General features: G+C 39.9%; 1 protein-coding gene across 1 annotated transcript in view; it reads left to right on the top strand.

Moving 5' to 3' along the window:
* ralgapa2 (Ral GTPase activating protein catalytic subunit alpha 2) overlaps positions 1–27,263 on the top strand; it is an 84,917-nt gene that overhangs the window by 23,511 nt on the left and 34,143 nt on the right. Inside the window, exons 4-33 of the mRNA XM_029494312.1 lie at positions 597–654; positions 2,185–2,228; positions 2,635–2,815; positions 2,911–3,026; positions 3,542–3,680; positions 4,125–4,333; positions 4,690–4,929; positions 5,110–5,292; positions 5,527–5,658; positions 5,828–5,976; positions 6,060–6,171; positions 6,585–6,822; positions 7,152–7,331; positions 10,015–10,134; positions 10,745–10,830; positions 10,932–11,022; positions 11,255–11,428; positions 12,032–12,211; positions 12,935–13,143; positions 13,360–13,458; positions 13,948–14,103; positions 17,518–17,646; positions 18,969–19,097; positions 19,204–19,262; positions 19,523–19,631; positions 21,495–21,605; positions 21,851–21,919; positions 22,232–22,369; positions 24,632–24,809; positions 26,370–27,189. Coding sequence (XP_029350172.1) covers positions 597–654; positions 2,185–2,228; positions 2,635–2,815; positions 2,911–3,026; positions 3,542–3,680; positions 4,125–4,333; positions 4,690–4,929; positions 5,110–5,292; positions 5,527–5,658; positions 5,828–5,976; positions 6,060–6,171; positions 6,585–6,822; positions 7,152–7,331; positions 10,015–10,134; positions 10,745–10,830; positions 10,932–11,022; positions 11,255–11,428; positions 12,032–12,211; positions 12,935–13,143; positions 13,360–13,458; positions 13,948–14,103; positions 17,518–17,646; positions 18,969–19,097; positions 19,204–19,262; positions 19,523–19,631; positions 21,495–21,605; positions 21,851–21,919; positions 22,232–22,369; positions 24,632–24,809; positions 26,370–27,189 — 4,838 coding nt within the window. The remainder of the gene's footprint in view (positions 1–596; positions 655–2,184; positions 2,229–2,634; positions 2,816–2,910; positions 3,027–3,541; positions 3,681–4,124; positions 4,334–4,689; positions 4,930–5,109; positions 5,293–5,526; positions 5,659–5,827; positions 5,977–6,059; positions 6,172–6,584; positions 6,823–7,151; positions 7,332–10,014; positions 10,135–10,744; positions 10,831–10,931; positions 11,023–11,254; positions 11,429–12,031; positions 12,212–12,934; positions 13,144–13,359; positions 13,459–13,947; positions 14,104–17,517; positions 17,647–18,968; positions 19,098–19,203; positions 19,263–19,522; positions 19,632–21,494; positions 21,606–21,850; positions 21,920–22,231; positions 22,370–24,631; positions 24,810–26,369; positions 27,190–27,263) is intronic.

Below are 27,263 nucleotides of genomic sequence, written 5' to 3'. Positions count from 1 at the left end.
CAGCTCTTGATTTACACTTTATTTTTTGGATTGTTGGATTGTTTGATCCCAAAAATATCACAAAATAGTGAGACCTCCAGTTCCCAGAAGCCATGGTGACATTTTCAGACATGCTTTGTTTAACTACCAGTCCATAACCAAAAGACATTCAGTCTATAACCAAAAGACATTCAGTCTTTTGGTTATGGACCCCCCCCGCCCCCCCCCCCCCAAAAAAAAAAACACAACAACAACAACAACAAAAAAAAGGGATTATTCATGTTTTGAATTTATTATTATGATTTTATTGGAAGAAAAGTTACCCAGTCATCAACCAGAATTGATACTGTGACCTTTTTTTTTTTTTTTTTTTTTTTTTTTTTTTTTTTTTTTTAATGAATAAGTCATGCTTTTAACCTACAAGAAAACAAGAGTCAGGCCCCGAGCTGGTTATGCTTGACTTAAAGATAAATTAATGGGAAAGGGAAATACCAAATAACTCTCAATAACCTAATGCAAATTTTGTGATATTGTCATTACTGAAATGTACTAGACTTAAATAACCAGCAACCAATCATTTACTGGACCTAATCCTTACATTCTCCGTTTTTCATTAGAAAATTCTACAACTTCTGCCTGAGAAAATCTACAACCGATGGCAGTTTCACAGTATAGGTATGTATTGCTAACTTTTCCACAACAATGAAATACTTGGCACTGGCTTGAATTTTAACCTTTGTCTCTTTGTTGTACTGGACAGACAGTTACATGTTCTGTGTGCTTCTTTCTGCCTGACGCTTCTTTCACCTCTAAGATACACATGGTGGTGGGGACAAAAAATGCCCCCACCACCATGCCTCAGCCCTCTGTAATGAACAGAAAATAATTAGTCTTAGAAGGGGATGTAAATGGAAAATGCAAATGAGCTACTCATTTGAAATGCAAATAAGTAATTGAATTATGCTGGCATGATTTCAGTCCCACATAAAAAAAAGGAAAACCTCGCAAGAAGCGATAACCTCAATTATAACAGTTGTTTGTCAGCCGCTGGCAGCTAAACAATCTAGGTCTAGATCAGTCGTACACTGGCCCTCCCCTCAGGCTTGTAATTCCAAATATCAAGACTCATCTCAGGGTGGATGCCCCAGACAATTTCTTTTTTTTTTGTCAGTCATTGGACAACAAATCATCACAGGTTTAAAGCTGCCTCTTGGCCTTTTTCCTGAACTCACCGAATTTCTCTGCTTCTCATCAGTTTGTGTATCACCGGTCAAGATGCTGTGCTGTCACTATGTACTTCTCACTGAAGAATGTGTAGTGGTGGCCGGATAGCTTCTTGGCATACCTGTGTTTTAATTGAATTCCTAAGATAACTTTTTCATTCATTTCTTTTTATAATCAAAGCATTTCACTCCCCCTTAGATAAATTCCTTGTGGTGGGCAGGGTAGGTCAGGAATGGCATTAATGACTTTTAATGTTTTTGTCTTTTTAGCTTAGGATTGCAAGGTCGCAGACATTTGACACAGACCATTGAAAGCTGAAGAAAACCATCAGAGCTTTTATCGTGCTTTATTTGCTTACTTGTAATTCCTTCTTTCCTGAGCCCAAGACCTGTGAAAGGATTACTTTATGCTTTTATGTGAGGAACAGAGAAATGTTATTGATTTAACCCACTGAGAGCAGGATAATAAAAGCACCAGACAAACCCACATTTTTATCTATTAAAAGTTTCTTTATAGTTTTGACGAACTCTGCCAGGTGTTTGTGGCTACCACTTAAATATTAATCAAATCACTTTGTGAAGGAACTTCTTCTTTAAGACATAAACATGCCTCTGGAGTAGGCGTGTTTAACAGTGCAAGCTGTCAAGTGTATGTCCTAACACACACGCACAGACCTCTTCCGTTCAAGATATTTAGCTATCAGAGAAATGTGTCATTTGATTGGAGGAGATCTATATTGATGTCATGAATGCATGTTGCTGCCAAATCATGTTATTTTTCATCAGGGAAATGTGCTGCTGTTCCACTGTGCCCCCTAGTTTGTCAGCACCACCCATCAAGATCAATTTTTGTCAGTGGAGATGGCAAGCAGGTCCCAGATTTCGCTTTTGTGCTGCTTGAGAGCATGTCTCATATGGATGGCTCCTCTGTTTCATATTTGTATTGCAAATGTCTCCTGACAATTGCATTTTTTTCTTCCAGGTTCTATTCTGAAAAAACTACTTCACACTGGAAATTCATTCAAGGTACTATTATTCATTGTCATATGTTATGATGAACCAATCATTATTCAGATAAATGACACACACACACACAAACACATCACTGCTCTTAGCCAAGCCCTGCCCACCCGATCTGTTGTTATTAGGGCTGTAGCAAGAAGGCTGAGAGAAAAGATTTTAAACAACATTGCAGTCTCATCAATGTCATCACTTCAAATAAAGTATTAGAAGACTGTAAAATATGCAACCTTAAATCAACTTGTGTTTCCTGTGCTGACTGTTAAGCACGGCAACATTTTTAGTTTGTAATTAAGTAATTATCCCATCTCTAATAAATGTATCTTGTCATCTCTTATAAATGTAAAGGTAAAACCATAATGTTTAGGAGTTTTTGTATCTATTAATGTGTCCATGTCCTGATGTCCTCTAGACCCGTTGTGAGGGGATCCGTCTCTTCCTGCTGTGGCTACAAGCCCTGAGGGACAACTGTGCTGAGGAGCAGTTCCTTATCTTTGCCTGTCTGGTGCCAGGGTTCCCTGCTGTGCCCTCCTCTAGAGGGCCCTGCACCCTTGACATCATAATTTACAATCCCTTCTCCAACCCCCCTGATGGTGAGGCAGCAATGTAGATGCTTCTTTATGTGTACATTTATAACAAATAACTTCATCATAGTAATCTTAAAACATACTTAACTACTTCTGAGCAGCAAAGGTGGTGCCTGAAGAGATTACGCCACTTGTTCCGGCTGTCGTGGGAGAAAAAGTTGCAGATGACCAGACCTGTTATATCCTCGAAATTCTGCTCAAGTACATGGTCATTCAGGTAACAACTAAGTACACTGGTAAAATACTACCCAACTGTTTGTCACCAGCAGCTTTAATGCTGTAATCATAATTAAATGCCAAATTTGGCCTGATCCCTTCTTAGCATGAGGTATATTTTAGTCAAAGGTTGCAAGTGAGATTGAGCGATAAATGTTGGCACATTTAATCCATATTATTTTTACTATTAAAATTATATCATACCCTGGTTGGGTGGGTTTCCCCCAAACTTCATGGATATGACAGCACTCAAATACACTGGTAATCACGGGAAAAATAACCTGTAAAAGGAAAATATTCCACCTCAATGTATTTTGAAGTGCAGTGCATGTGTTGTCAGGGTTCTGATGTGTGCCAAAGTATTTTGCAATGCCTGTATTGTACAGATAAAATTAGCCCAATCCATTTCTCAACTCTATACTATTTCTTAGACTAACATTCAAAGTATTGTGCTGAACACAATGTCTGTGTGACACTGACCTGTCCTTGTCTGCCTTTGTGCTGTCTGTCTACCAGGCATCAAGTTTAGAATGGAAGAATAAAGAGAACCAGAACACAGGATTCAGGTTTCTCTTCTCTCTCTTCAAGAAGTACTACCTTCCACACTTATTCCCCTCCTTCACCAAGCTCACAAACCTCTACAAGCCTTTATTAGGTAAGCAGGCATATATATTTGCCTTTGTGTTGAAGTGTTTTCAAAAAATCTTTTACTGCAAAATAATCACGTGTTGTACTGTACTTGTAGAGTGCTGTCTGAGATGTAAAATCTGAATTTGATAGTTTGTGAAGTGTTGCACACAGAAACAATAGTATCATGACTGTAACTGATGATTTATGTTGAAGTGAATTCGTATAAGTATTTAATTAATTTAATACATGTTCATACATATTAATACATACAAGTTTCTGGGCTTCATGGTCGAATGAACAGTTTGAATTGAATATTCAGTTGGAAAACTGAATAACATCACAGCCAGACCTTTGGAGCTTAAGTTAAATCTCTCTTGCTCTACTCTTTTTTTTTTTTTTTTTTTTTTTAACATATCCCTTGGCTGCTGTGCTTCATTCTTTATTCACCATTTTCCTCTTCCTCAATCAGACCTCCCCCATCACAGACCAAAACCCCTATATGTGCCAGTGACACGGAACAATGAGAGTACCTTCTGCACCAGGGACCAGTATCTGGCACCCCGTGTGGCCTTCATCACCTGGCTGGTTACCTTCTTCCTGGAGAAGAAGTATGTCAGCAGTGCTGCTGCAGCACAGAGCACCAAGAATGGCACCGAAGTCATTCCCAAACTCATCCAGGTGGGCATGACAGTACCCTGCTGTTGATTTCTGATGCAGCCATTGAGGACAGAGGTGTTAGATTTGTTATCATTGTATTTTTCCTATAAAAATCATAAGCACTTCATTCTGTATGAAGACACCTGGGCAAAACATACACATGCGTATTCATTCACGTGTACTTTATTTTGTCCATCTTACTAATGTCCTTGAAGTGTGCCAGAAGGTTTGGATAAACAGAAGTGCTTCTCCACATAATGCAAAGTAGTTAGATAGCATTACAGATTATATCCTCCCACTCTGATGCGTAACTATTCAACTCAATGTGCAGCTCTATTGGATAGTACAGAATTTACGTGTCTTTCTGTGGGGGTCAGACTGTCACTGCAGGCAGTAGCAGCCAGGAGAAGGATAAGACATCAGATGGGGATACAAATGGACCAGCAGGGGAGCCTGAGAAGAGCCACTCCAATAGCAGCACACTGTCAGATCGACGGCCCAGTGATTCCAGTTTGTGTAGCATTGAGGAGGAACACCGCTATGTCTATGACATGGTGCATGCCATCCTGCTGTCCACTAGGGACAATGTGAATTTTGTCAACGAGGTCTTCCACCAGGTATAGTGGTTTCATCAAGCAACATTATTGCATTTCATAATGTAAAATCTACTGCACTGGAGCTATTGCAGAGTTTTTGTAATAGATCATGGTCATAATGTAGAGTGGATGTGGAGTCTGTGTTGCCCTATGTTGCCATCTGCTGGACTGTTTTTTTAATGTGCTGTTGTCTGTCCTCAGGCTTTCCTGCTGCCATCCTGCGAGGCATCAGCAACCAGGAAGGTGATCAAAGTGTACAGGAAGTGGATCTTACTGGAGAAGCCAAGCTTCATGACAGAGCCTGACACAACTACCCAGGAAGATGAAGTGGATGAAGGCTCTGAACAGATACACACCACAGAGACAAACAACATACATGCACAGGTATAAACAAGGTCACTGAATTCCAATATTGAGATGGGGAGGATCCAGCAGGCTTGCTGGTCTGCTTTATAGATACTTGAAAAACCTTGAAATCATCATATGCTCCTGTCAGAATATAAAAGTTGCTTATCTTAACTAACATGGGAAATCTTTTTCAATATAAAATAGTACAATTCTTAGTATCATGGGTTATATATACAGAAAAATAAATTGGCCTGCTTTGTATTTAATAAGACGGAGAGTCACAGTCACAGACGTACATCCAGCTGGGGCAGGACATACTCATTCAGCAGCGCCATCAGCCGGGGCTTTCTCACTGAAGAACAGAACAGGGACATCAAGGCTGGCATCCAGCCCACATTACAGGTCTGTGTCTAAATTCTAAGCTGTGTTTTCATCCTGAGGCCACACAATAGAATCCTTACAATTATTCTTTTGTTACTGCATTCATTTTGTCTAATATTTCTGTCATCTTCATTTTGTTGTTCTATTGTTTGCTCATCCTCACTGTGTCATCATGTATGACTGCCTGTAGGTGTTCCTGACCAACTCATCCAATGTTTTCCTGTTGGAACCATGCCAAGATGTACCTAAACTCCTGGAAAACCAGGTTGAGGTGTGCAAGGGTGTTCTTAGCATCTACCGACACATGATCATGGATCATACAATGAATACACAGACATGGTTAGTGAAATATTCAATTATGCATGAAAGATTCATGACTCAAAAGTGCAATTTGATCCAATGTTACTGTCTGTGTTCTGCAGGGAGCAGATGTTGCAGGTACTACTGAGGATCACTGAGGCAGTGATGAAAAGGCCACAGGAAAACCAAAGAAAAGACACCTTTGCTGAAAGCTTAGCATCTATACTCTTTAGGGTGGGTCTGCATGTGCTTTGTTTTTCATTAATTGATATAAAGTCAATTTTAATTAAATAACAAAGCGAGTCAGTCTGGATATTCATTATATACTCCATTACTTAAACTTATGTTTACTTATGTACAATTACATTACATTTTAATTACATAATACTGAATAAATGTAAATCTTTGTGATTGTCTTCTTCAAAAAACATTTATTATCATTTATTAACATTTATTATTTATTATCAGGAATCAGCTGTAGCTGTTTTCTGTATGTTTATGCGAACAAAAAGTCAAGACAACATCACACCAAATCAGTCTTAACAGTATGAAATTTCTGTTGACACATCTTACTCAGGGCTGGAATCTCTTGCTATAATCTGTCTGTCAATGCTAATTCATCTGCTATTGTCTCATCCTGCATTCAGACCATCATTGTGGCGTGGGTTCGAGCCAACCTGTGTGTATTTATCTCCCGAGAGCTATGGGACGAGCTGCTGGCTGTACTGTCCTCTCTTACCTGCTGGGAGGAGCTGGTGACAGAGTGGGCCAGCATTATGGACTCGCTGACGGCTGTACTGGCACGCTCTGTTTATGGCCTGGACATGGGCAACCTGCCCCTGGACAAACTCAGTGAACAGAAGGAGAAGAAGCAGAGAGGACGTGGTGAGGGGGAGAAATGGGGGGATTAAAAAAAAAAAACGAAAATGGGTTTGAAATTGACTCATGGTTACTTCTTTCTACATGTAATTTTATGATGAATGACTAAGCAGTCATCCACTGATAACTGCCCCCATGTTTTAAAAGAAGAAAACATAAGGGAAAGCAATACGCATAGATTTTTTTTTAACATGTTGATTGTGTCAAAGCTTTTACACAAGCACACAAGTGCAATCCTAATGATGTGGCTTTCCATTGACAAAGAGAGGAATTCATTGATTTATTAATAAAGAAAATGTTAAGTGTTAAGCAACTTGTCTTTCTCTGAATGTCAGGAGTGATCCAGGACTCCCAGAAGGCAGTGGCAGTGGCACGCACTTTCTCGCTGAGTTGGAGGAACCAAGGGGAGCAGGGTGGGCCAGCGGTTCAAGAGCCTATGAGGATTCGTTCTGCCACAACATCAGGAGCTCCAGGTGTCGAGAAGGCCCGGAACAATGTGCGACAAAAAGCCTCAGGTAAATTCTTTATGTAAAATTGGAAAAGGTTTTGTTGTGTTAGCTGTATATTACTTACTAAGACATCAAAGCAGGAAAAATACAATACAAAAGGGTACATTACATAAGACATATTCATGTATTTAATAATCTGGCTTTGTGTGAGGCAGCAACACAATACTGATAACCCTGTGGAGGAAAATGTCTGATCAATGGGTTTATCAAATGTATTTACTTTATGTAAAACCCTTCAGACAGGGCGATGTGTACCCAAGCCCAGGTGTTGTTGAAAGACTCTACACTACGGGCAGAGAGACCAGCAGATGACCCCCATTGTTTCCTTCATATGTCACTAGCTAATGTCAACATGTTTCCATGTCAGTTCACTTGCAGACATACAGCACAATCCCTTGACGGCATGTCAGAGGCCAGCATTGGACACTCTTTGTCATTATCTCAATTCAGACACTGCAAACACCCCTTATCTAATGGGGATGTGGCAGCCTAATTATAATTTAAGATGGAAAGCAGTATGTAGTAACTGGCTGCAGTGCCTGTCTTACTTGTCTTAATTTTGTCTAGACAGAATCTTAATGTGGTGTATAAAAGACAGAGACAATCCCTTTACTCTTCCTTCCCTTACGCCTCTCCAATTACCACTTCCATACTCAAATGATGAGCTCATTGAGCTCAGAGCAGATGTATTTGTGCCTGAAAGATGGAGTCTCAGAAGGGGTGTGTGTGTCTGTGTGTATGCATTCACGCACTTGCAGATCTGTCAACATGCGCACATGTTTCTTGTGTGCATCTTTGTGCACCGATTCTGTTTACATGTATCCATGTGTAAGCAAAGATGGACATTAAAAACTACGGCTTTAAATTCCCTTTCCTTTCTTTAGCCTAATTGGATTTCTCCCACATTGATCTTCAAAGGCCCGACAGCCCTCCTCCGTACTCCTCAAGAGAAGACCCACACATCAATTGCATGGCAGTTTTTGATAGTTTCATTAAGAGTGTAATTAATGCTCATTAATATGCATAAATAGGAAGCAGTGGTGGGCTGAAGCAAAGACGATATATCTCTCTTTCTAAAAGGCATAATTAAAGTGTGCTGAAAGCAGAGAATAGAACTGGCCTCTTTCATTCCTCTCTTTGAGATTAACCCTGAAGTGCTATCCAGTCACAATGGCAATGCCTTAGCATTGACAACTGTTAGAAGGTGGCTGTACTTAAGCATCCAAACACAAACTAATGTTGTTCTGAGATTCTGTCTCGATAATTAAAGAGGGGAGAAAAGCTGAATGGTTCATTATAGTGCTCAATACACTTCTACAAATGCAGAGATCTAGTTGAATTAGCTGTTTCTCTGTCATTGCTCGAATGGTTTTTTGATCTACCTTGACCAATTTATTTCTAAATTCTAAAATCACAAGATAATGCTTTTGACCCAAAATGTGTTTGCATGGTTAATATGTTCACATTTAAATTTTTCCTTCCTTTGGCACCATAACAAATAATGGCTTTTTAAGGCTAATAATAACATCAGTACTTATTAGTGTAATTATTTTGAATGAGCAATTTTGTTAAGATTCATACAATTGTGACTAAGATACATAGATAGAACTAAAAATCAGCTTGAGCTTCCCGGTTAAAAAAACATTGATGAATTTGTGACATTGGCTGTTATCTGAGGCACTTAGACATTTCCCTATTGCAATTTTAACATATACGGTACAGGTCAGGAATGTAGATTTGATGCAGAAGAAGTTTTATTTTTGCAATAACCTGATGTAACAGTTTGTATCATCTTGACTGATTTATTGGTGTAGCCTTGGAAAGTACAAGGGCCAGTCCAAATTAGAACAGGCTATATGAATTGAAACTTGGCTTAGTTGCCCTGCAGTTGTAATCTTTTGTGATCTTTTGTGTCTCATATTCCAAGTTCGGTAAGCACAGAGACCATTTTGAAGTAAATCTGATTCATCTACTGTCTACCCCCGAAATGTAGTTATGAATGGAAGAACCTTTGCAACATTCAGTGCATTGCTGTTATTGAATACTGTCTTCTTTCCTTTACCTTCTTTCTGTTTCCACTGTCTCTTTCTTCTTCCTCTCCTTTCTCTTCCCTTGATGGAAGCTAAGAGAAGCCAGTCCATCAGCAACTGTGTTCATCTATACGAGGCTTTGCCCACTACTAAAAGTGTTCCTATGCTGCTCCACACTGTGAGCTCTTTCTTGCCTGGTATCTCTTCTGGTAACTCTGCTTGCTCTCACAGACTCTCAGGTAAAGTGTACTCTGAGAGCTGCATGTGTTTGTGTGCTTGTGACCGCTGTCCTCCTTATCTGTCCAACCCATTATATGCACTCTCATGTTCTGCCAGTTTGTCTGTCTCTTGTGATAGTATTTAGAGCAGTTGTTTCTGTTTTAACTTGAGACTGTCTTGTCAGCTGAACATGTTGAAAAAATCTCAGGGGTCTGACCCAAGCCTCTGTAACAAGGGTGTGTGTGTATCACCTCTGCATGTGTGCATGTTGAAATTCCTCCCCATTGTTCTCCTAAATATATCAAATCCTCATTTACACTGTGCCTGCAAATCTTTGAAACAGCCAAAAAAAAAACCCAAAACATCCTGTATCTGGCTTTGTTCCCTTTCTGTTATTATATCCTTTGTCTTATGGCACTGTTCTCTAACTGTCCTGGCAGATGTGGAGGAGTGTCAGCTGTCAGAATGTGGGGGAGAGGAAGATCTGGGAGGAGACAGCCCTCTGCCACGCAGCAGTAGCACCTCTGACATCACTCAGCAACTATCTGATACTTTACCTGGTAAATGCAAACAAAGAATTTTAGTTCCTCACATTTTTCACCTCAAATTTTTCATCTGGGTAATATTTCTATGAAATTGAGCTGAGCTTGATGTAAGGTAACTTGATAAAGTGGGGGAAAAGTTATCTGCCAATTAAGAAAATATGCCTATTATAGTGTTATCAGATATCAGCCCGCCAACACACCAAGCCAGAGTTTTTGTCAAAAGAGAATATAGGAAAACCCACACATTAATTTCAATTCACTCTTAGTTAGCGATCTGTTAAATTACTTTATCTGACAGGGACGGCACTCACTGATGAACAGACAAAATGTTGTTATGTTATTGATTTCAAATCACCCTTGAACGATAATAATAATAACAACTACATCCCAACTGGTTATTATCGTTATTCATAATCGTTGTATAAGTTCTAGTAGCAGCAATATAAATAAATATGACATTATACATAACTATATTATTATATTCATTGCCATTTTTATCTGTAGCCCCAGGCCAGATGTGAAAAATGCCAAAATGTATTCCTGTTTATCATTCTGCACAGAAGATGGTGCAATAGCCATGTTTAGTAGTTATATAATTTACATAGCAATTCTTGTTGTACTTCAGCTCAGAAGAGAGAGTACTCCCCTACATCCTGTGGCTCTGATAGCAGGACATCTGAGTGCAGAAGAGAAAACAATGAGCCGCCAGTGGTGAGAAGAATCATCTTGTACAATACTACTATGTGGTATTAATTAAATAATTTTTGCACATACACATATACCCTCTTTAATGAATATTTTCCTGTGTTTAGATCTTTATACAGCGGAGCAGCAGTTCAGCTGAGACAGAGTGCAACACTGAGGGACACACAAACTACACAAGACCTAAGCTCAGAGAGAAAAGTAAGAGAAGCAAGATTTTATCACTGATTTCAATGATTCATTGCAATCATGTGTAGCAACATTTTGATATATATGTTCCACAATTTTTTTTTTACTTAACATCCATCAGTTAAATCAAACATTTGTATCAAATAATGTACACTCTGGATTAATAGTTTTCCTTACGCAGCCAGTATCCTCCTTGTGTCAACGTGTTTGTCCTTCATCCGCTTAATTCCTCCAACTAACCCAGGTGAGAGTATAAGCAGTGAGACATCCAATGGTTACCTCAATGAAACTGAGGTCACCTGGCAAGCTTTTGATGAGGAAGCTGACACTCAGTCCACACAGTCAGCCCACATGGACGTGACGACTGACCCCCAGAGCCAGGGGAGTCTGCTCCTCAGCCACAATGAGGCTCTTGCAGGTATTGCAATTGATACAAACTCACCCTGATGACATAAAATTTGTATTTTACTTTAGCTATTAATATATCTTAATGTCTATGTATGTCTGTGTGAACAAAAGCTTCAGTCACCATTCAGGTTACACTGGCCTGGAGGACTATAAAATTTTAATAATGACAACAGAGCACTTTTTTTTTTCTTTTTTCTTTTTTTTTTTCATTCTGCATTCAGTGTCAATTAAACAATTTTATTTGTTGAAGACAGACAATTCCCTTTATTAAAGTGCTGAATTGCAAAAATACTCAACAGCCACACCCCAGAGGGATTATTCATTGCCAGGTTAATTGGCCTGGTAAGGAAACTTGGGCTACCTGTACCTACAGTACTTCTTTGGCCAAGCCAATAAGTGTTTTAACCTGCTGACGGCCTGTGGGTGAATTTAATAACCAATCATCACACATTTATTACTGATGGAGAAATGCCCCCTTGCTCATCCAACCTGTGTATGTGGACCCTTGTTTGTGTTGTCCTGCATTGTGATCATCATGAAGCTGTCACTCTTCCTTTGTCTGTGATCCCTTCCGCAAACCCAATTTTACCCCTTTCCCCTTGTACTTTTTCAGGTCCCGAGAGTGCTCTCCCTCCCCACTCCGCACCCCCGTCCTACCACCACCACAACCACTACCACTACCCTCAGAACCCCCCTGCTTCACCAGCACTGCTGGTACACACAGATTGTCCGCGGGACTGCCCCCTGGACGACAACATGCATCAGTCTGTCTTACACATGCCACACCACTTGGGTACTGCTTCCTAGCTGCTACTCATTATATAGATCATAGAGTCCTCATTTCCATTGACTCTTAATGTTCTATATTGTCCTACATTTTTCATTCTAACCTTTTTGTACACAATTTTTCCACAATTTAATCATTCATTTAGCAGTTTGTGGTTGGTTACATAAATAAATAAAAATATGAAATTACATTAGAATTTTTCCTTGGATGTAGAAAGGAACGATAAAAAAATAAATAAATAAATGCATAAAATAACCACAGATCTGCTTCATCTACATTTCTGTCCTTTCCAGGGCTCTGCTGTCCCTCCCACCATTCTTCTATTTCCCACTAGGTGGCACTGTACTCCCACAGATCGTTCTGAGTTTGTTTGGCTTTTGCATGTGACTTTTTCTCCTATTTCCCGAAAGTGTTTCAGTGCTTTGATCGGTTTCAGCCAGTAAACATTTTAGTACTTTTATGCATCTGGGAAAATTCACAGTGACTAAGAATTTTGTCAACAACTGCTCAGACAATAGCAGGTTGGCTCACTACTGTATGCAAAGCAAACAAGCCTCAACATGTAATTGCTTTTTTAAAAGCCATTTTGCATTTGTTGACTGAATCCCATATCATAAATTTACTAAAAAAAAAAACTGGTCTACTTTGTATTAGGTTCTGGAAACTGCAAATATTAGTATTACCATTCATTTATTCTAAAAATCTAATCTAAAATCACCTCAAACATTCTCTCCAACCACACAGACAGCAGTGAGTGTCTGGCTGATGATGTCAGTATCATTGCTGGTGGGACCCTGACTGGTTGGCATGCTGACTCAGCCTTCGTCCTTTGGAGGAGGATACTGGGTATTCTGGGAGATGTCAACAGCATCCGCTGCCCAAAAATCCATGCCAAGGTCTTCTCCTATCTCTATGAGCTCTGGCACAAACTGGCCAAGGTAAGGTGGAGAGGCCCAATCACACACCTATGAAGCCTGCTTTCTTAAATGGAAATCAATCCCTTGCCATCTTTCAAAAAGATTGTTGGCATGCGCAGAAGCCCTCATAAGCTTAACATACTTTTTTTGTGTACTTTTACATACTTAAAACTTTACTGCAAAAAATAAACATGAAGGCTTTTTCCCTGACTTGTTTGTTCAAATGTATGCTCACAGATTCGGGATAACCTTGGGATCAGTGTGGACAACCAGTCTTCTCCTCCCCAGCCTGCCTTCATCCCTCCTCTGCGAATGCTTGCATCTTGGCTCTTCAGGGTATCAATAATGCACAGCCGCACTCAAAACACAGCAATCAAGACTTTAAATAACATCAACATTTTGTAAAATGCAAACAAGAAACAAATTGAGGGTTAGATTGGCAGTCCTAATTTAGTTAAAAAAATTTACACCATGTGAAATTTAATAAACTCACCCTGGCAAATCTATGTAACTGCAATAGCTGCTAGTTGCTTTTGTGAGGTTATCCTCACATGCTTAGAAAGCAATGCTATAATTTTTTACATGAGCAGCTTTAAGATGTAAGAAGGACTAAATTATTACCTTCAGCAGCAAAATAAATAAACTGACAGCCTGTTACATTTGCATAATCTAATTGTCCTGTTTCTCCATGTGCATAAAAAAATGCTATATATTAAAATCACATCAAAACTGCAATTTGCCTCATTCAAAAAGAGCAGTAGTTGTGGCTGTATTTACATTAAAATGATAAGTGTTTAATTCCTCATAATAAAATCTCCTTCTCAGGCCACCATGCGTCCAGCAGAGTACAAAACTGGAAAGCTTCAGGCCTACAAGCTGATCTGTGAAATGATGACAAGGCACCAGGATGTGCTGCCCAACAGTGATTTCTTGGTGCACCTTTTCTACATCCTGCACAAGGGCTTCACCAGCAATGACCAGGTACAACCAGCAGGCAGTGCCTCAGCAAAGTTGCCTGTTCTTCTGTCAAGCACTAGATGGTGCACAGGTCAAAGTTTTGTGGTGCATGCACAGGCCTTTTCTAAACACAGTTAGATTTCATTGCCAGTTTCCCTTCTCCTTTTTTCCCTCACGTGTAATTTTGTTATGACTCGGTGATTCCAATTCATCTGTTGATTTTATTGTTATTTAGGCAAATAGTGTTTACTTGCCACAGAGTGTGAATTCGAAAGAATCACACATTTAGGGATCATATGAGATCCATAAATGGCAGGAAGACATGGGGTCAGATGGGTGCACTGCAATTTAAGAATGTTAAAAGTCTTTTTTGAAAACTATCTGCCAACCAGAGTGAAGAATGCTTTTGTGTTTTTGGCATCTTTCACCTCCTTTAGCTACACATTTCCTTGTATTTTAATCCAGTGATTCCATACAAAGCTAAGTAGAAATTAGTGGATGCACCAAAACAAAGGACGGATAAAAGTGTCTGTGTGTGTGTGTACCCTGCTAGTTGGGTTTCTATTGCACCTTGGCAATGCGACAAGCTTGTTAGAATGTTTTCCATGTCGTTAAATAATGTTTTGAGCCCCTGCCGTGTATACGTGATTAATTAAGGATTGATGTCTGTCGCGCTCCGTTAGACTGACATGTCGGCCAGGGGCCCAGAGTAGGCCTGCCTGCCTGTGTCTGTGCAAGTGTGTAAAGGAGCGGGAGGGGAGCCTGGGGAACGTAGGGTAGAGTAGAGCAATGAGGGGGGCACACACAGAGGGACGAGGCAACATTCTCCAGCTTTTGTTGTGGCTCTGTATAATGCGTCAGGGGGCCAGAGCCACGGTGGCCACTGAAGCATTCTCAAATTGGCCGGAGAAAAGAGTCCTCACGCCACACAATAGAGGACAGCCGCACGCCTGCTTAACATAAGAAAGTGGCTCTTACTATACTCCTCCTTCTGGCTCTATGCACGACCCCCATCTCACCCCAAAAAAAAACAACAAAATAATAAAAGACAAAAAGTTTTTCAAATTTTTCATACATATATGGTCTTTAAAAATTTTTTTACCGACACAATTATTTTTCATCTTAAATATTTACTGTAGAGACTGGTCTGAAGAAAATCCTGATTGTACATGCTTACTTGAATCAATTATATTGTTTATTTTTAGTTCCTAGATATATTTTGTGTCTTATGTACATTTGTATTTTAATATATCCCGAGTTCATGGGATGAGCTTTTTTTTTTTTTTTTTATACTCCTCGGTTATCTAATAATAAAACTGTGTTAAACAGCCATGCCAACAAGAAGGGGAATCCCAGTGTACATTCTCGCCATTATAATCAACTAAGCTTAAAGGAAAATGACAATTCCCTCAGTGTTTTCCTTCCAACTGAGAAGAGTGCCAAGGTCAGGGCTATTGTCCTGATTGTCTGTCATTCTCTGGTCACTGGTCTCTCAAAGGCATGAACATAGCACAATGGTAGTAATCAATCTAATGGGTTCACTCTTTGGACTTCAACAGTCAACACCATATTTTGTGAAGTGTTCACAAACATTGTGTTTTATTGCACCTTTTCATGGTTGGAAAAAAAGCATTTTATTAATCATTCATCTTCAATTAAATTAGTTAAGCTTGTAAGAGCTAATAATTAAAATGCTAGGTACAAGTGGAGAAAGAGTTTTACTTAGTCATTCTGTACCACACTTTAAAAGGTCTTGTTTAATTCATATTCTACCATATTAAAATGTGACAGTTGACCCCAGACCCCTGATTACACCTCTTGCTTTATAATTATCTTGCTGGGTTTTCTGGTTTATCTCCAGCTGTTAGAGATGGTCCCAACAGCTTGTGTCAGGTAAACTACATATTCATAGTAATGGCAGCGGTATTGAATTGCAGTAAAGAATCAATCCCTTGTTCAACTTGAACGCTCACGTTTAGCAAATGAGACTGAAACTTTCCAATGTTGTGCTAAGTGATGCAGTGCTGCAGTGAACCCCGTCACCCCGGAAGCCAACAGGTGGACAATTGCTTTCCTGAAGATGAGGCTAAATGAAAAGACCTGAGGTAGCTCTGTTCAGAGTTACGTTAATGCACCTTTTGTTGGTGCAGGGGCCATTCCTACTGCCAACACGGCACCACTTGCGGAGCTAAATTCCCATTTCTATACACACACCTCAAATAGGGTTCCCTCTACTTACACATACAATAGAAAACACTTTGCATTCTACATTTGTGGCTTCCTCTGAAATGCTCTTTTCAAACAATCAAGCAACAGTTTGTTACATGCTAATTACCTTTGACTGCACTGCACATTATGCTTCAGAGGTCAATTACCAACAAAATGAGGGTAAAATGGGCCCTCAATCCTAAAGCTCTTACACCACTTTTCCACATGCAGTGCATCGTGCTGGTTTGACTTCCTATTTATTGCCTCTGTGTGTGTTTATTCTATTCTTCTTTTGTTCACCTGCATTCCCTATTTACCAAAGCTCAGGTGATTAATGTCACAGATAGATAGGTGGTACTGTGTATGTGGTTGGCAGAGAGAAATTGTGTGCTTGAATGTTTGCAAAGGCTCCCTTGGGTTCAGCTCGAAACAGGCTAATGTTTGAACTGTCCGATTTACACAAGTTTATGGCCAAGAAGGCAGGTGTTTCTAGCCTGGACCTTGCCTTTGCACACAGATATGCACACACATGTCTCTGATAAGAAAGCGAACAATTTCTCTCCCTCACTGAGATGCTGAATTCTCATACCAGCATGTGTGTGTTTTGTTTTTCAAAGTAAATCAACCTCTTGGCTGCAGCATTACTATCTAAATGTAGGATGCAAAACCTGTTAACAGCCTTTTATGCTCTCTGCCAGCATGGTATTACAGTGCAGTGTACACACTTGAGCAGTTTGTGCGAAGCCCTCTGCAGCACAGCATATGTCAATGTTGAAAGAGCACCCATCTGCCACTGAGCCGCCTGTACCTCAGCAAAACAATACGTTGTCTCTGGCTTTAATTACAGGTTTGCCTGTGTGCGTACATATACATGTGACTCACAAAAGTTGAGGTCTTTTGTCCTCCCTCTTATCCTCTCTTAACAATCCATCTGCTGCCTCTCTCGTTCCTCCTTCTTTCTTTCACACTCAGTTTTTTCCCTGTCATGTCCTTTAGTGACATGCACTGTTGAGTGCCTTACTCTCCTCAACACACTTAAAATGCTTAGTTTACCTGTTGGAGGAAAAAGATTTCTCGCTGCTGTGTCTCATGGTGGTCCATTTACAAAATATTACTACTGAATGTAAAAATCCAACCTAACCATAAACATAACAGAGAAGTACAAAACATTAGTCTATGGATAGATATGGAAATTGATTTTATTTGTATGTTTCTATGTATGGGTTTCAGGATGTTTTGAATACTATCATCCGCTCCTGCTCCCCTCGATTCTTCTTCCTTGGCCTGCCAGGCTTCACCATGCTGCTAGGAGATTTCATCACTGCTGCTGCCTGTGTCCTCAGCTCCATTTCCCCAGAGGTATACACACTCTTTATAGTCACATTTTTTATATGAATCAAAGCAAAATCAAGAAAGTTGGGAAATTATGTACGTAGTGAAAAGTTTTGAATAATGTCTCTGAAAATCTTTCAGAATTCATGTTTTCAGATGCAATTGTTGTGGAGCGGAGAATTAAAGAAACTTTGCCAAATAACTGTCACATTCATTCATTCACTTGCAACTGATGGCTCTGTGAATAACAATATGCCCCTGTAATGGTTTTCTTAAATTCTGCAGCTTTTTGACATTGAAATTCTCCAATTGTTTTTAGAAATCTAGTAGCAATTCTAGGAGAAAACAATCTGAGTGACGGAATAACACACATTTTTGAAACTTCTTTCATTTCTTTTGGGTGCCAGACAATCATGAATGCAATTGTGTTGTGACAATTTCTGTTTCTGTAATGTAGAACTTAGCAACTTCAACTTAAAAATACAGAATTTATTTTGTATCAGAATTACCATTCAATAATTCATTATGATTTCCTCGCCATCTTTGGGCGCTAACCAACTTAATTGCACAGTTGAAATATTTAAATCCTAAGAGAACAGCTGCATTAATTACAAATATATTTACAAATTAAAGAAATAATTGTGATTATTCTGATGGTTTAAATAGAAATATGAAATGGGTCATTAAATGAATTAAATGTTGATAAGATTTTAAGTCAGTTAATTGACTGTGGAAAAAACATAATTGCAATTATTAATATCTTTAAACACAACATGGATAGCTGTAGCATGGATAGCAAATGCAAACAGGTAATCGTTGCATCATATGCACAGTCTTTCCACATGTAATCTCAATGCCTTGTGATTCCCAGACTATGCTCCATGGATATTAAGCTTTTAGTAAGTCAGTAAGGGAGCACTCTCAATTTTAAGTCTTAACATCAGCAATATTTTCATACAATGTCACACCTCAGACACATTTATATGTTATTACTTTTTGTTTTGGCTACCAGATAATTTAATATGTTTCCTAACAGATTTATTGTTTGTTTTTCACAGTAACAGCAACACATCAGGTATTATAGTGTATACAATCTGCTTTAGAACTGTGTCCAAAGTACATAAAATTTGTCATTTTGTTGAAGAATGCCTACCATGTGTCAAGAGATTCTGCTGAGCATCAGCGGAATCATGAATAAAGACAAGATTAATTCTGCTGGATCCCTCCAATCCCTTTTCCCCTGATAATATGCTTCCTGTTTCCTAGAAGTTGGGTTATTTTCTTGTAGCTGTGGGGAATTCATGATAGTATGTTTTGTTTTGGTTTTTTTTTTTACACATCTCCACCAGGCTCCAAGGATGGAAGCTCAGACAGTCCTGGGTTCTCTTGTGTGTTTCCCCAACCTTTACCTTCAGATTCCTGTACTGCAGCATGTACCTGACTCTGATGACATTGTTGTAGGCAATCAGGACATCAAGGTAAACAGGCAACATATGCTCATTTATCTAATCTGATCATTTGTTACAAGTTATGGTGGTGATATTTTACATTACGTTTGACAAGAATCTGTTTTCTCTCATTCAGGATTATCTGGTCAACATCCTGTTAGAAGCAGCAACTAAGGAACACTGTGAAGGAGCCAGGTATGATTAGAAATATTTGGAATCCTCATTTCGCCTTAGGTTGCATCGCTGTAATTTCTTTCATTTACTTTGACATAAATTGTATCTTTAAGCAAAATAAATGTTAATAACTAATGGCAACTGAGCATTTGCTAACAGTCTATGTAAAGCTTTTACATCCTATTTAGCTGACATATTTTTTCATTGTAGAAAAGTATTCTGAATCCAGTTTCTGCAATTCAAATTCTTTATTAATTTTGCACTCTGCTCTTGTCATTCAGATGCATTGCTGTGTGCAGTCTGGGTCTGTGGGTGTGTGAGGAGCTAATGCAAAAGAGCATCCACCACCAGGTTAAAGATGCCATCAATGTCTTGGGAGTAACACTAAAGGTCAGTGACTACACAAGACAAGCATGTGCATCACATTATATGTTCACAGTTAAATATAATAATAATAGTAATAATAACAGTAATAAGTTGAATTTACAATAACATTTTTTTTTTTCAAATACCATTTACATAACTGCACTGTGGTGACAATGATGACAGAACAACAACAAATATCCTGAGTAGAATAAATCTGTGTTATTCGCAATCTACCTTTAGATATGATGGTTGATGACATGAAAAGACTGCAGGATAATCTTTGTATATCAAGTCTGTGAGAATAAGACATGTCCAGTGATGTGGCTCATGGGTATATTTTGGAAGAACCCTTTTTTCTCCCAGAGTGAAGAGATGCAGAGAACCAGTGGATGCATTTTTTATTTTTATTTTTTTCCTCGTGGAAAAGGGTTTTCGGCGGTGGTGTAATTTCCAGGCGGCTCGCTCTCAGTAGATGTGGACCAATTTAAGCAGCTACATCTCCCAGCTTCCTGCCTGAGCAACCCCCCTTTCTCTAATGGAGCAGTAATCACTCCCCTGTACAACTTGACACACAGACTCAGCCAGCCCCAAAATAGAGGGTATAGGCTGGGTGGGGGATCTAGGGGGAAGAGTGGCACTGAGAGTCTCTTTTCTAAAAGCAGGTGCTGAACTCTCAGGGCCCCTTTTTGTGTTTGGCCATTTCTGCACTCCCCACATTGTCTGCCCTGTTACATGTTGAGAGGCATTCAGCTGGAAGAAATGGGAAATTCTATTTCTCAACAAAGAATTTCAAATCACTGAAGAAATCAACATTTGAAAGAAAATTGTCAGTAGCTCAATGCTTTTCTCCAATGAGTCTGGAGTAAAAGAGCAATGGTTTGAAGTGGAAATGAAATTATGCTGATCATCAGCACAGTAAGTGAAAATCCAAATTTAAGGGAAATTACTCTGAATTCTGTTCCAGTCAGTCTATGCCTAAACTTTTTCTCCCTATTGCCAACTAGCAGTGTAATCAAGAAATTTTGTGTGTTTTTAAGCCTTGCGCTTATTTACTTAAACAAAGTTGTGTGCGCTTTTTGAAAAATTGCCTATCTCTGTGTTTGTCCTGACTGTAAAGACAGCACTAATGCTGATAAGATATTTTGTAGTTGCCCTTTTAAATGGGTTGTCAGCATTACAAGTACACGTCAGTGAACCTTGTAATTATTGTTTAATTTGTGAGCTTATTCATTCACTCAGTGTTGAGCTATTGGAGTATCTCAAAGTTTTTATATTTAATTTCTGTTTAGATCTTGTGTGGCAGCTCTGACATTGTAAACTTGACTTGTAAACATTTTTAACACTGTAAACAGTATATTTGCTCTCTTTAGAGATGCAGTTACAAAATTTTTGAGCGGCACATGCAGGGTCATGCACGCTGCTCATGCTTTGCTATTGCTCTATAACCTTGTTTAAATCGAAATGGGGGCCAGCAAGCATAACCATGTTCACATGGAAATAAACTGCAAAAGAGTAAAAAAGATTGATTTGCTTATGCCATTGCTATTTGCCTTGCATTTTCTAAGCAATTTTTTTCACTGTATTGGGAAGAACTGCTCTCAATAAAAATCTAATTATTAGCAAAAGAAAATTGAATCATGGCCATTGACCACAAAAAGTTCAATTCTGAATATTTTCACTCAGCCAGAAAGCATAGCAGGCTTTCCAGTGAACTGTTGTGTTGTTTGCAGTTTTTTGCCTCAGGAATGCACATGTAAAATAGGAAAATACTGACTTAATATCTAAAAAATGTTTTTACAATGATGTTGTTGCTGCTCACTGTACAAGAAACCATATCCCCTGCACTGTTATTCAGTTCCTGTCCTGATCTCTTGTTTGTTTGTCCAGTTTGGGAACAAAGCAGTGGCTCAGGTAGCCTGTGACGTATTTCAGTTGCTCATTTCTCACTGGGAACACCTCAAGAGGTTTGAGGCCATGCTGCCGAAGAAAATCATTGAGGTAATGTAGCATACTCACCTGCTGACATGCAGTTGTATTTCTGGTAGCATTAGTGGCTTATGAGGACACATCTGTAAGATGTGAAATTTATGTCAGCTCACAATTCAAAGTGTCTAGAGTATTACTTGCATATACATGCTGTGCATCCTGTAGCATCACAGCCATTTTATCACACAACCCTGACTCAGCTGATGAATAGGAGCATGTCATCCAATTATTTTTCTCCTTGTTTTCTCCCAACACAGATCTTTGTGGCCACAATAGCCTTTTTGTTGCCAAGCGCAGAGCACTCAACGGTGGAAGCTGACAAAAAGGTACATGTTGGAAAGGAGGGGACATGAAATGGTTGAGATCTAAAGCCTCTTGATCTATCATGTTGGAATGGTGCATTTGCAGAGGAATGTTTCGAATGAAGTGCTTTGTTCTCTCTTACATTTTTTCCTCTTTACCTTTCAGTATCTCTGAATTCTCTGTTTCTGCAGTTCTCATCTTTTTGTTGTTTTTTTTAAAACAACTTCCCTTTTTTGCAGTCTTAATATAGATTTTATTTTTTATTTTTTATTTTTTTTTCACTTTGATTAACGTAACTGATTCAGAGACCTTTCATTTCTCTTTCACTTCCTCAGTTGATGGTGTCACTACTGCTTTGCCTGTTGGACTGGTGCATGGCCGTTCCTTTGAGTTTGCTGCTGGAACCCATAACCATGCCTTTGGTGGAAGACCACACATACCATAAGGCACCACTTTTGGACTACGTCTACAGGGTGGGTAGCTTCCCTTCACACCTGATCTTTTTACCCAACTTTTTACCATGGACTGTTTTCCAATATCCTATGAAACGTGCAAAATCTCCACCCCTTACATATTGCATGGACTTGCTACTTTAATTAGACTCACCTCCACCATGACCTTATGATGATACCTCATTGTATGTTTTAGTGGTACAACACCATGGATGGCCACACCATAGCTGATGCCTGCAGTTGGCTTTTATATGCAGGAAATCCATACAACTTCCTTTGTAGTAGCATATATTACAGTTGTTTCAAAAAGTGCAAAATTCTGTATTTATTTCCCCCCTTTTTTTCTCCCCCACCCTTTTTTTTATGGCTTGACCCTTAGGATTAGGGCCAAGCTTTAGTTACAAATGAATGAGATATTATTCATACCCTCCTGTCTGGGCAGATGTGGTCAATGGTAGATCTTTGTAAAGATGTCACCCCTGATAAGAAATGGTCCAATTATTCAAACAGGACCTTTTGTCCACTTGATAAGCTCAGGCTATAAATGCTTGTCCTGGAGATTTGAATGGAATATGTCTTAATATGAGAGCGACTGCAGCTGCTATGAAAGCAAAGACAATTAGGCGTGATTGGTTGTCTATCAGCCCACAAAAGGCATAGGCCTTCTGAATTTCATTGAAAATAATATATCACACAAGGCGTCACAAGGTGTGACAATATTAATGCAATCTCAAAGCCCAAATCTATGCATTTCCACAGACACGTTGGCTGTTAATTATTCTCTATACCAAGCAGAGAGTAGCCCTCCTATAAAAAAGACCAACCTTTTATTGGAAGATTGTGACATTTTCAAGGTGGCTAACTGTCTGTTTATATTCAATTTTTGTATATTCAAAAAAGGAAAAACTTAAAAATAAAATTGATCAATCACCAGCACAATATATGTAATGATAAGGTTGTCGTGATGTGAAAAGTGAGAAAAGTTGTTTCTGTTGATGAGCAGAATGCAGCTAACAACATTGTACTACATTGGTTCACTAGAGATCTGCTGAAGCTTCTCCATCTGCTCTCTGTGCCGGCCTCAACAGCCAGCTGCCGCACCCACGCATGCGCATGTGTGCATCCGTGTGTGTGTGTATGTTCATTTTTTGTTTGCACGTGAGTGTGTGTACATGCATTTGCATGTGTGTGTGTCTATGTGCACACACCTGTTTGTCTCTGTTTGCATTGTTATTATTTGATTAATCTGTGTACATAAGTGTACTCGTATCCATATAGTGCGTGACCATCTAACTACAGTATGCTTGTTTCACTGTGTGCTTCCTCCCATGAACTGTTGCTATGCAAAGTGCAGTCACTTAGTTGTCAAGCACAGCCGTGGGTTTTCACCCTCCCTCTCTGTCTCTCCACTTCTCCACAGAGGAAGCTCTTTGGGGCTTTGGTGTAGCAGCTGTTTGGTTCAGGTCTTTTCAGCATCAACCCTCCAATCCCTCCCCCCGTGCACCCAGTGGTCTGCTCAGTAGAATCATCCACATACTGTCTACATTGCCCTACACAATACTGTTTCAGATGGCAGAGCCAGTCTGCCTCTCTGAGCGTCTCTCAGCCAAGATTGAGCGTATGTGTGCACTGAATGGGATAAGCCTTTGCATGGCTTTACTCAAGTTGCTCTACTGAATGAGAGGCCCCCTAATTTACATACATTAAACATATGCTTTATCCCTTGGAAACAGCACCTTTACCGCTACTAAGATTATACAGTATACAGGTGTGTTTGTATTTGTGTGCATGTATGTGTGTGGCTGAATGTGCAGATTTGTGGTTGGAGCTGAACGCAAGGATAAAGTCTTAATTAAATCAAACAGTGTAAACCTGTCCAACGGCTGTAATCAACTGCCCCAGTGCGTCTTATCTAGCCTTGCCAACGGATGTTCTGCCATCTGTTATGTAGATCGATACACTCACACATCATAGGAGAAATGGATTAGTGGCAATAAATGCCCTTTTTTCTCTCCTTCTCTCCCTCTCTCCATCATTGCCTTATGATTTAAATTTGCCCTTTTTATATGGTTCTGGATCATGTCAGTCTGAGATAGGCCTGCAGAAGTGTCACTGTGCATCGTCTTGCCAGACACAGCCATATGTAATAGCACATTGTCATAACACATCAGGGTTAAAGTTTAGTGATCAAAGTACCTTACATTGCCATAATGTAGGATTTGTAGCCAGGCACACTTTATCTGAGCATATTCATTGAGTCCTGTTTTTCCTGCTGTTCCTCAGGTGCTGCACTGCTGTGTATCTGGCTCCACTCTGCACACCCAACAGAGCCACTACCTCCTCAGCCTGTCAGACTTGTCCCCTGACTATGACCTGATGTTGGGTCAAGTTAAGAGCTTTGAGCCACCGCCCTCCCAGGCAACCACTACAGACTTCAGCAACCTGCTTACCGTAGCTGAAGGTAGGGGTATATCAGTGTGTCATCATTGTATATGGGAGAGCTAAAGGCAAAGCAGATGTCCTTCTTGCTCCCTGGTGTGTGAGTTTGCACTTGGCTGGCAGATGAAATAATGATTATGTTGCATGTGTCCATGTATGTACATACATGTCCATACAGAAAGATTCAACATCTTGCTAAACTTTGCAGCGCTGGTTAGGACGGCTTTCCAGGCAAAAGTAATAAATCTAATTTCTTCATGCCTTCAAGATGCATGTACATACATGCTATATGCATGTGTACTCAGTCAAGAGAGTAAAATCTGGCAGTTATTGGTGACACTTAGCTGTCACCATGGTAGCTTATACCCTGATGACTATCTCCAATTCCTTCCAGCTTCATACTGTACTTTTTACGGCTTACAGGGACATATATTCTCCCCCCTAAAGAAGCCAAAAAAGATTACAGAGAAAAGAGAACTCTAAGTAGAAAATCCATTTGGAGCCTCTCCATTAAATGTCAATATCTTATTAAAAGTATGAAAAGGAAATCAACCATCACAGCGAATGGAATGTTCACATTAGTGCTCAGCCCTAGAGAGAACAGCCATTATGGGGTTTTGATAGAAATGTTATTTTTTCCTTCTTTTTTGTGACCTTGTGATTCCATTAGGCAATATATTCCCCTCTCTGTCTCTCTCAAGTCCTCAACTTCAGAAAAAGTCCTTAGAATCCAAACAGACAGTGCGTATGTCTACTGAAACAATGTGAGATTTTAGAACAGTAGCTTTTACTCGGAAAATTTCACCACATCTCTGCTTTTTTGTGCACAGCTGCACTGAGTCTTAGTAGAAATAACAAAACACTATCAAAAGGGCAAACCAAAGAGTGCCGGCCTAGTTATATTCATGCCCTCACCTCATATTGATCAAGTCACATCAAAGGGCCAGTGCATCTCTAATGCAGCTTGCCCTGCTTTCTAAAGAGCTTTCTCCACTTTGATGGGGGATGATGGTATTGATAGCACTGTCACAATGCAAGAGTACATCTTCTTGTTTTTCCCACATCACTGCAGAATAAAGCATGGCATGCCTTTCACTTGGGAGAAAAAAACCTGTGCATTTACATAAACGCAATTCACTAAGTAGAGTCCTATTCAGCAGCCTGTAAGGACGGTGGTTCTCATTAGCACTCGGCTAGTCTCGGTGCTTGTCCATTGTAAGAAGATTCAATGGGCTTTTCAGAGTTGTCTCTCATGATTAGATGCTACCTACTTAGAGATGTGCTGGCCAAGCTATTGTGAGGAATGAATAAAGTACCCCTGTTTGTAATCGTAAATGAGATTTGGCTTTGTGTAAAAAGAGCTAATAGTGATGATAACATATCTTCACAAAAATATGGGCTTTTCGAAATATGGTTTGCAAAGTTTGCGTTAAACGTGTTAGAAAAGCCACCACATGAAGCTTTATTTTAAACCCATCAGTGACTTTTACCATTCATCGTGTTTTATGCTTTCTTATTTTTGTCTTTATCTGGATATGATCTCAGTGTTTTTTTTATCTTTCTGCCCTCACTCTGCCTGCAGAAAAACGACGTAGAAACATGGAGCTGATACCTCTGACAGCACGGATGGTTATGACACACCTGGTCAACCATCTTGGTCATCATCCCCTAAGCGGTGGCCCTGCCCTTCTCCACAGCCTAGTGAGCGAAAACCACGACAACCCATATGTGGAGTCGTCCGAGCTGTCCTCTGAGGTCTTCAAAAGTCCAAACCTGCAGCTCTTTGTCTTCAATGACAGCACACTAGTGTCCTACTTGCAGATCCCTGCTGAGACACCCATTATGGGGCAGGCCCCTCACCCTTCTTCCCAAGTACGAGTCATTGTCCGGGACATCTCTGGCAAATACTCATGGGATGGTGCTATCCTCTACTGCACCTCTCACGAAGACTCTGCAGCTGTGGGAGGTTTTAATACAGTTGACCGTCCTATTTCTTCCTCCACTGTAACTCAAAGCAGAAACCAGCCTTACTCCCAACACAAAAATCAATGTTCACCCTCCAACTCCCTCTCTGACTGCTGTAAGGAGGAGGAGGTAGATGTTCTGGATAAGTTGTTGGAGGACCTTGGCCACAGCAGCCCTGAATGTCTGCCCCAGCCACAACTCAAACTCAACCAGCCAGCCCCATCCCCTCATGGCATGAACATAGAGCAAGAGAATGCAATCCTGGAGGCGATTCTCCGTCAGACACAACAGGAGGAGGAGCAAGTGAGGAAGTGGGATTCTGATTTGAGCTTTCGGGCTGCCTGCCAGAAGGAACCTTTACACCAAGAACCAAAAGCTCCTTTCTACTTCTGCCGGCTGCTGCTAAATGACCTTGGCATGAACTCTTGGGACCGCAGGTAAACTACCAACTGACATTGGCTGCAGTGTTTGGTTTGATTTGCACAGGAGAAACAAAGAGTAAAATGCATCA

The sequence above is a fragment of the Echeneis naucrates genome, chromosome 22, assembly GCF_900963305.1.
Source record: "Echeneis naucrates chromosome 22, fEcheNa1.1, whole genome shotgun sequence".
Lineage (NCBI taxonomy): Eukaryota > Metazoa > Chordata > Actinopteri > Carangiformes > Echeneidae > Echeneis > Echeneis naucrates.
Note: the sequence above shows the minus strand (reverse complement) of the source record. Positions and strands in the feature narration are given on the sequence as shown.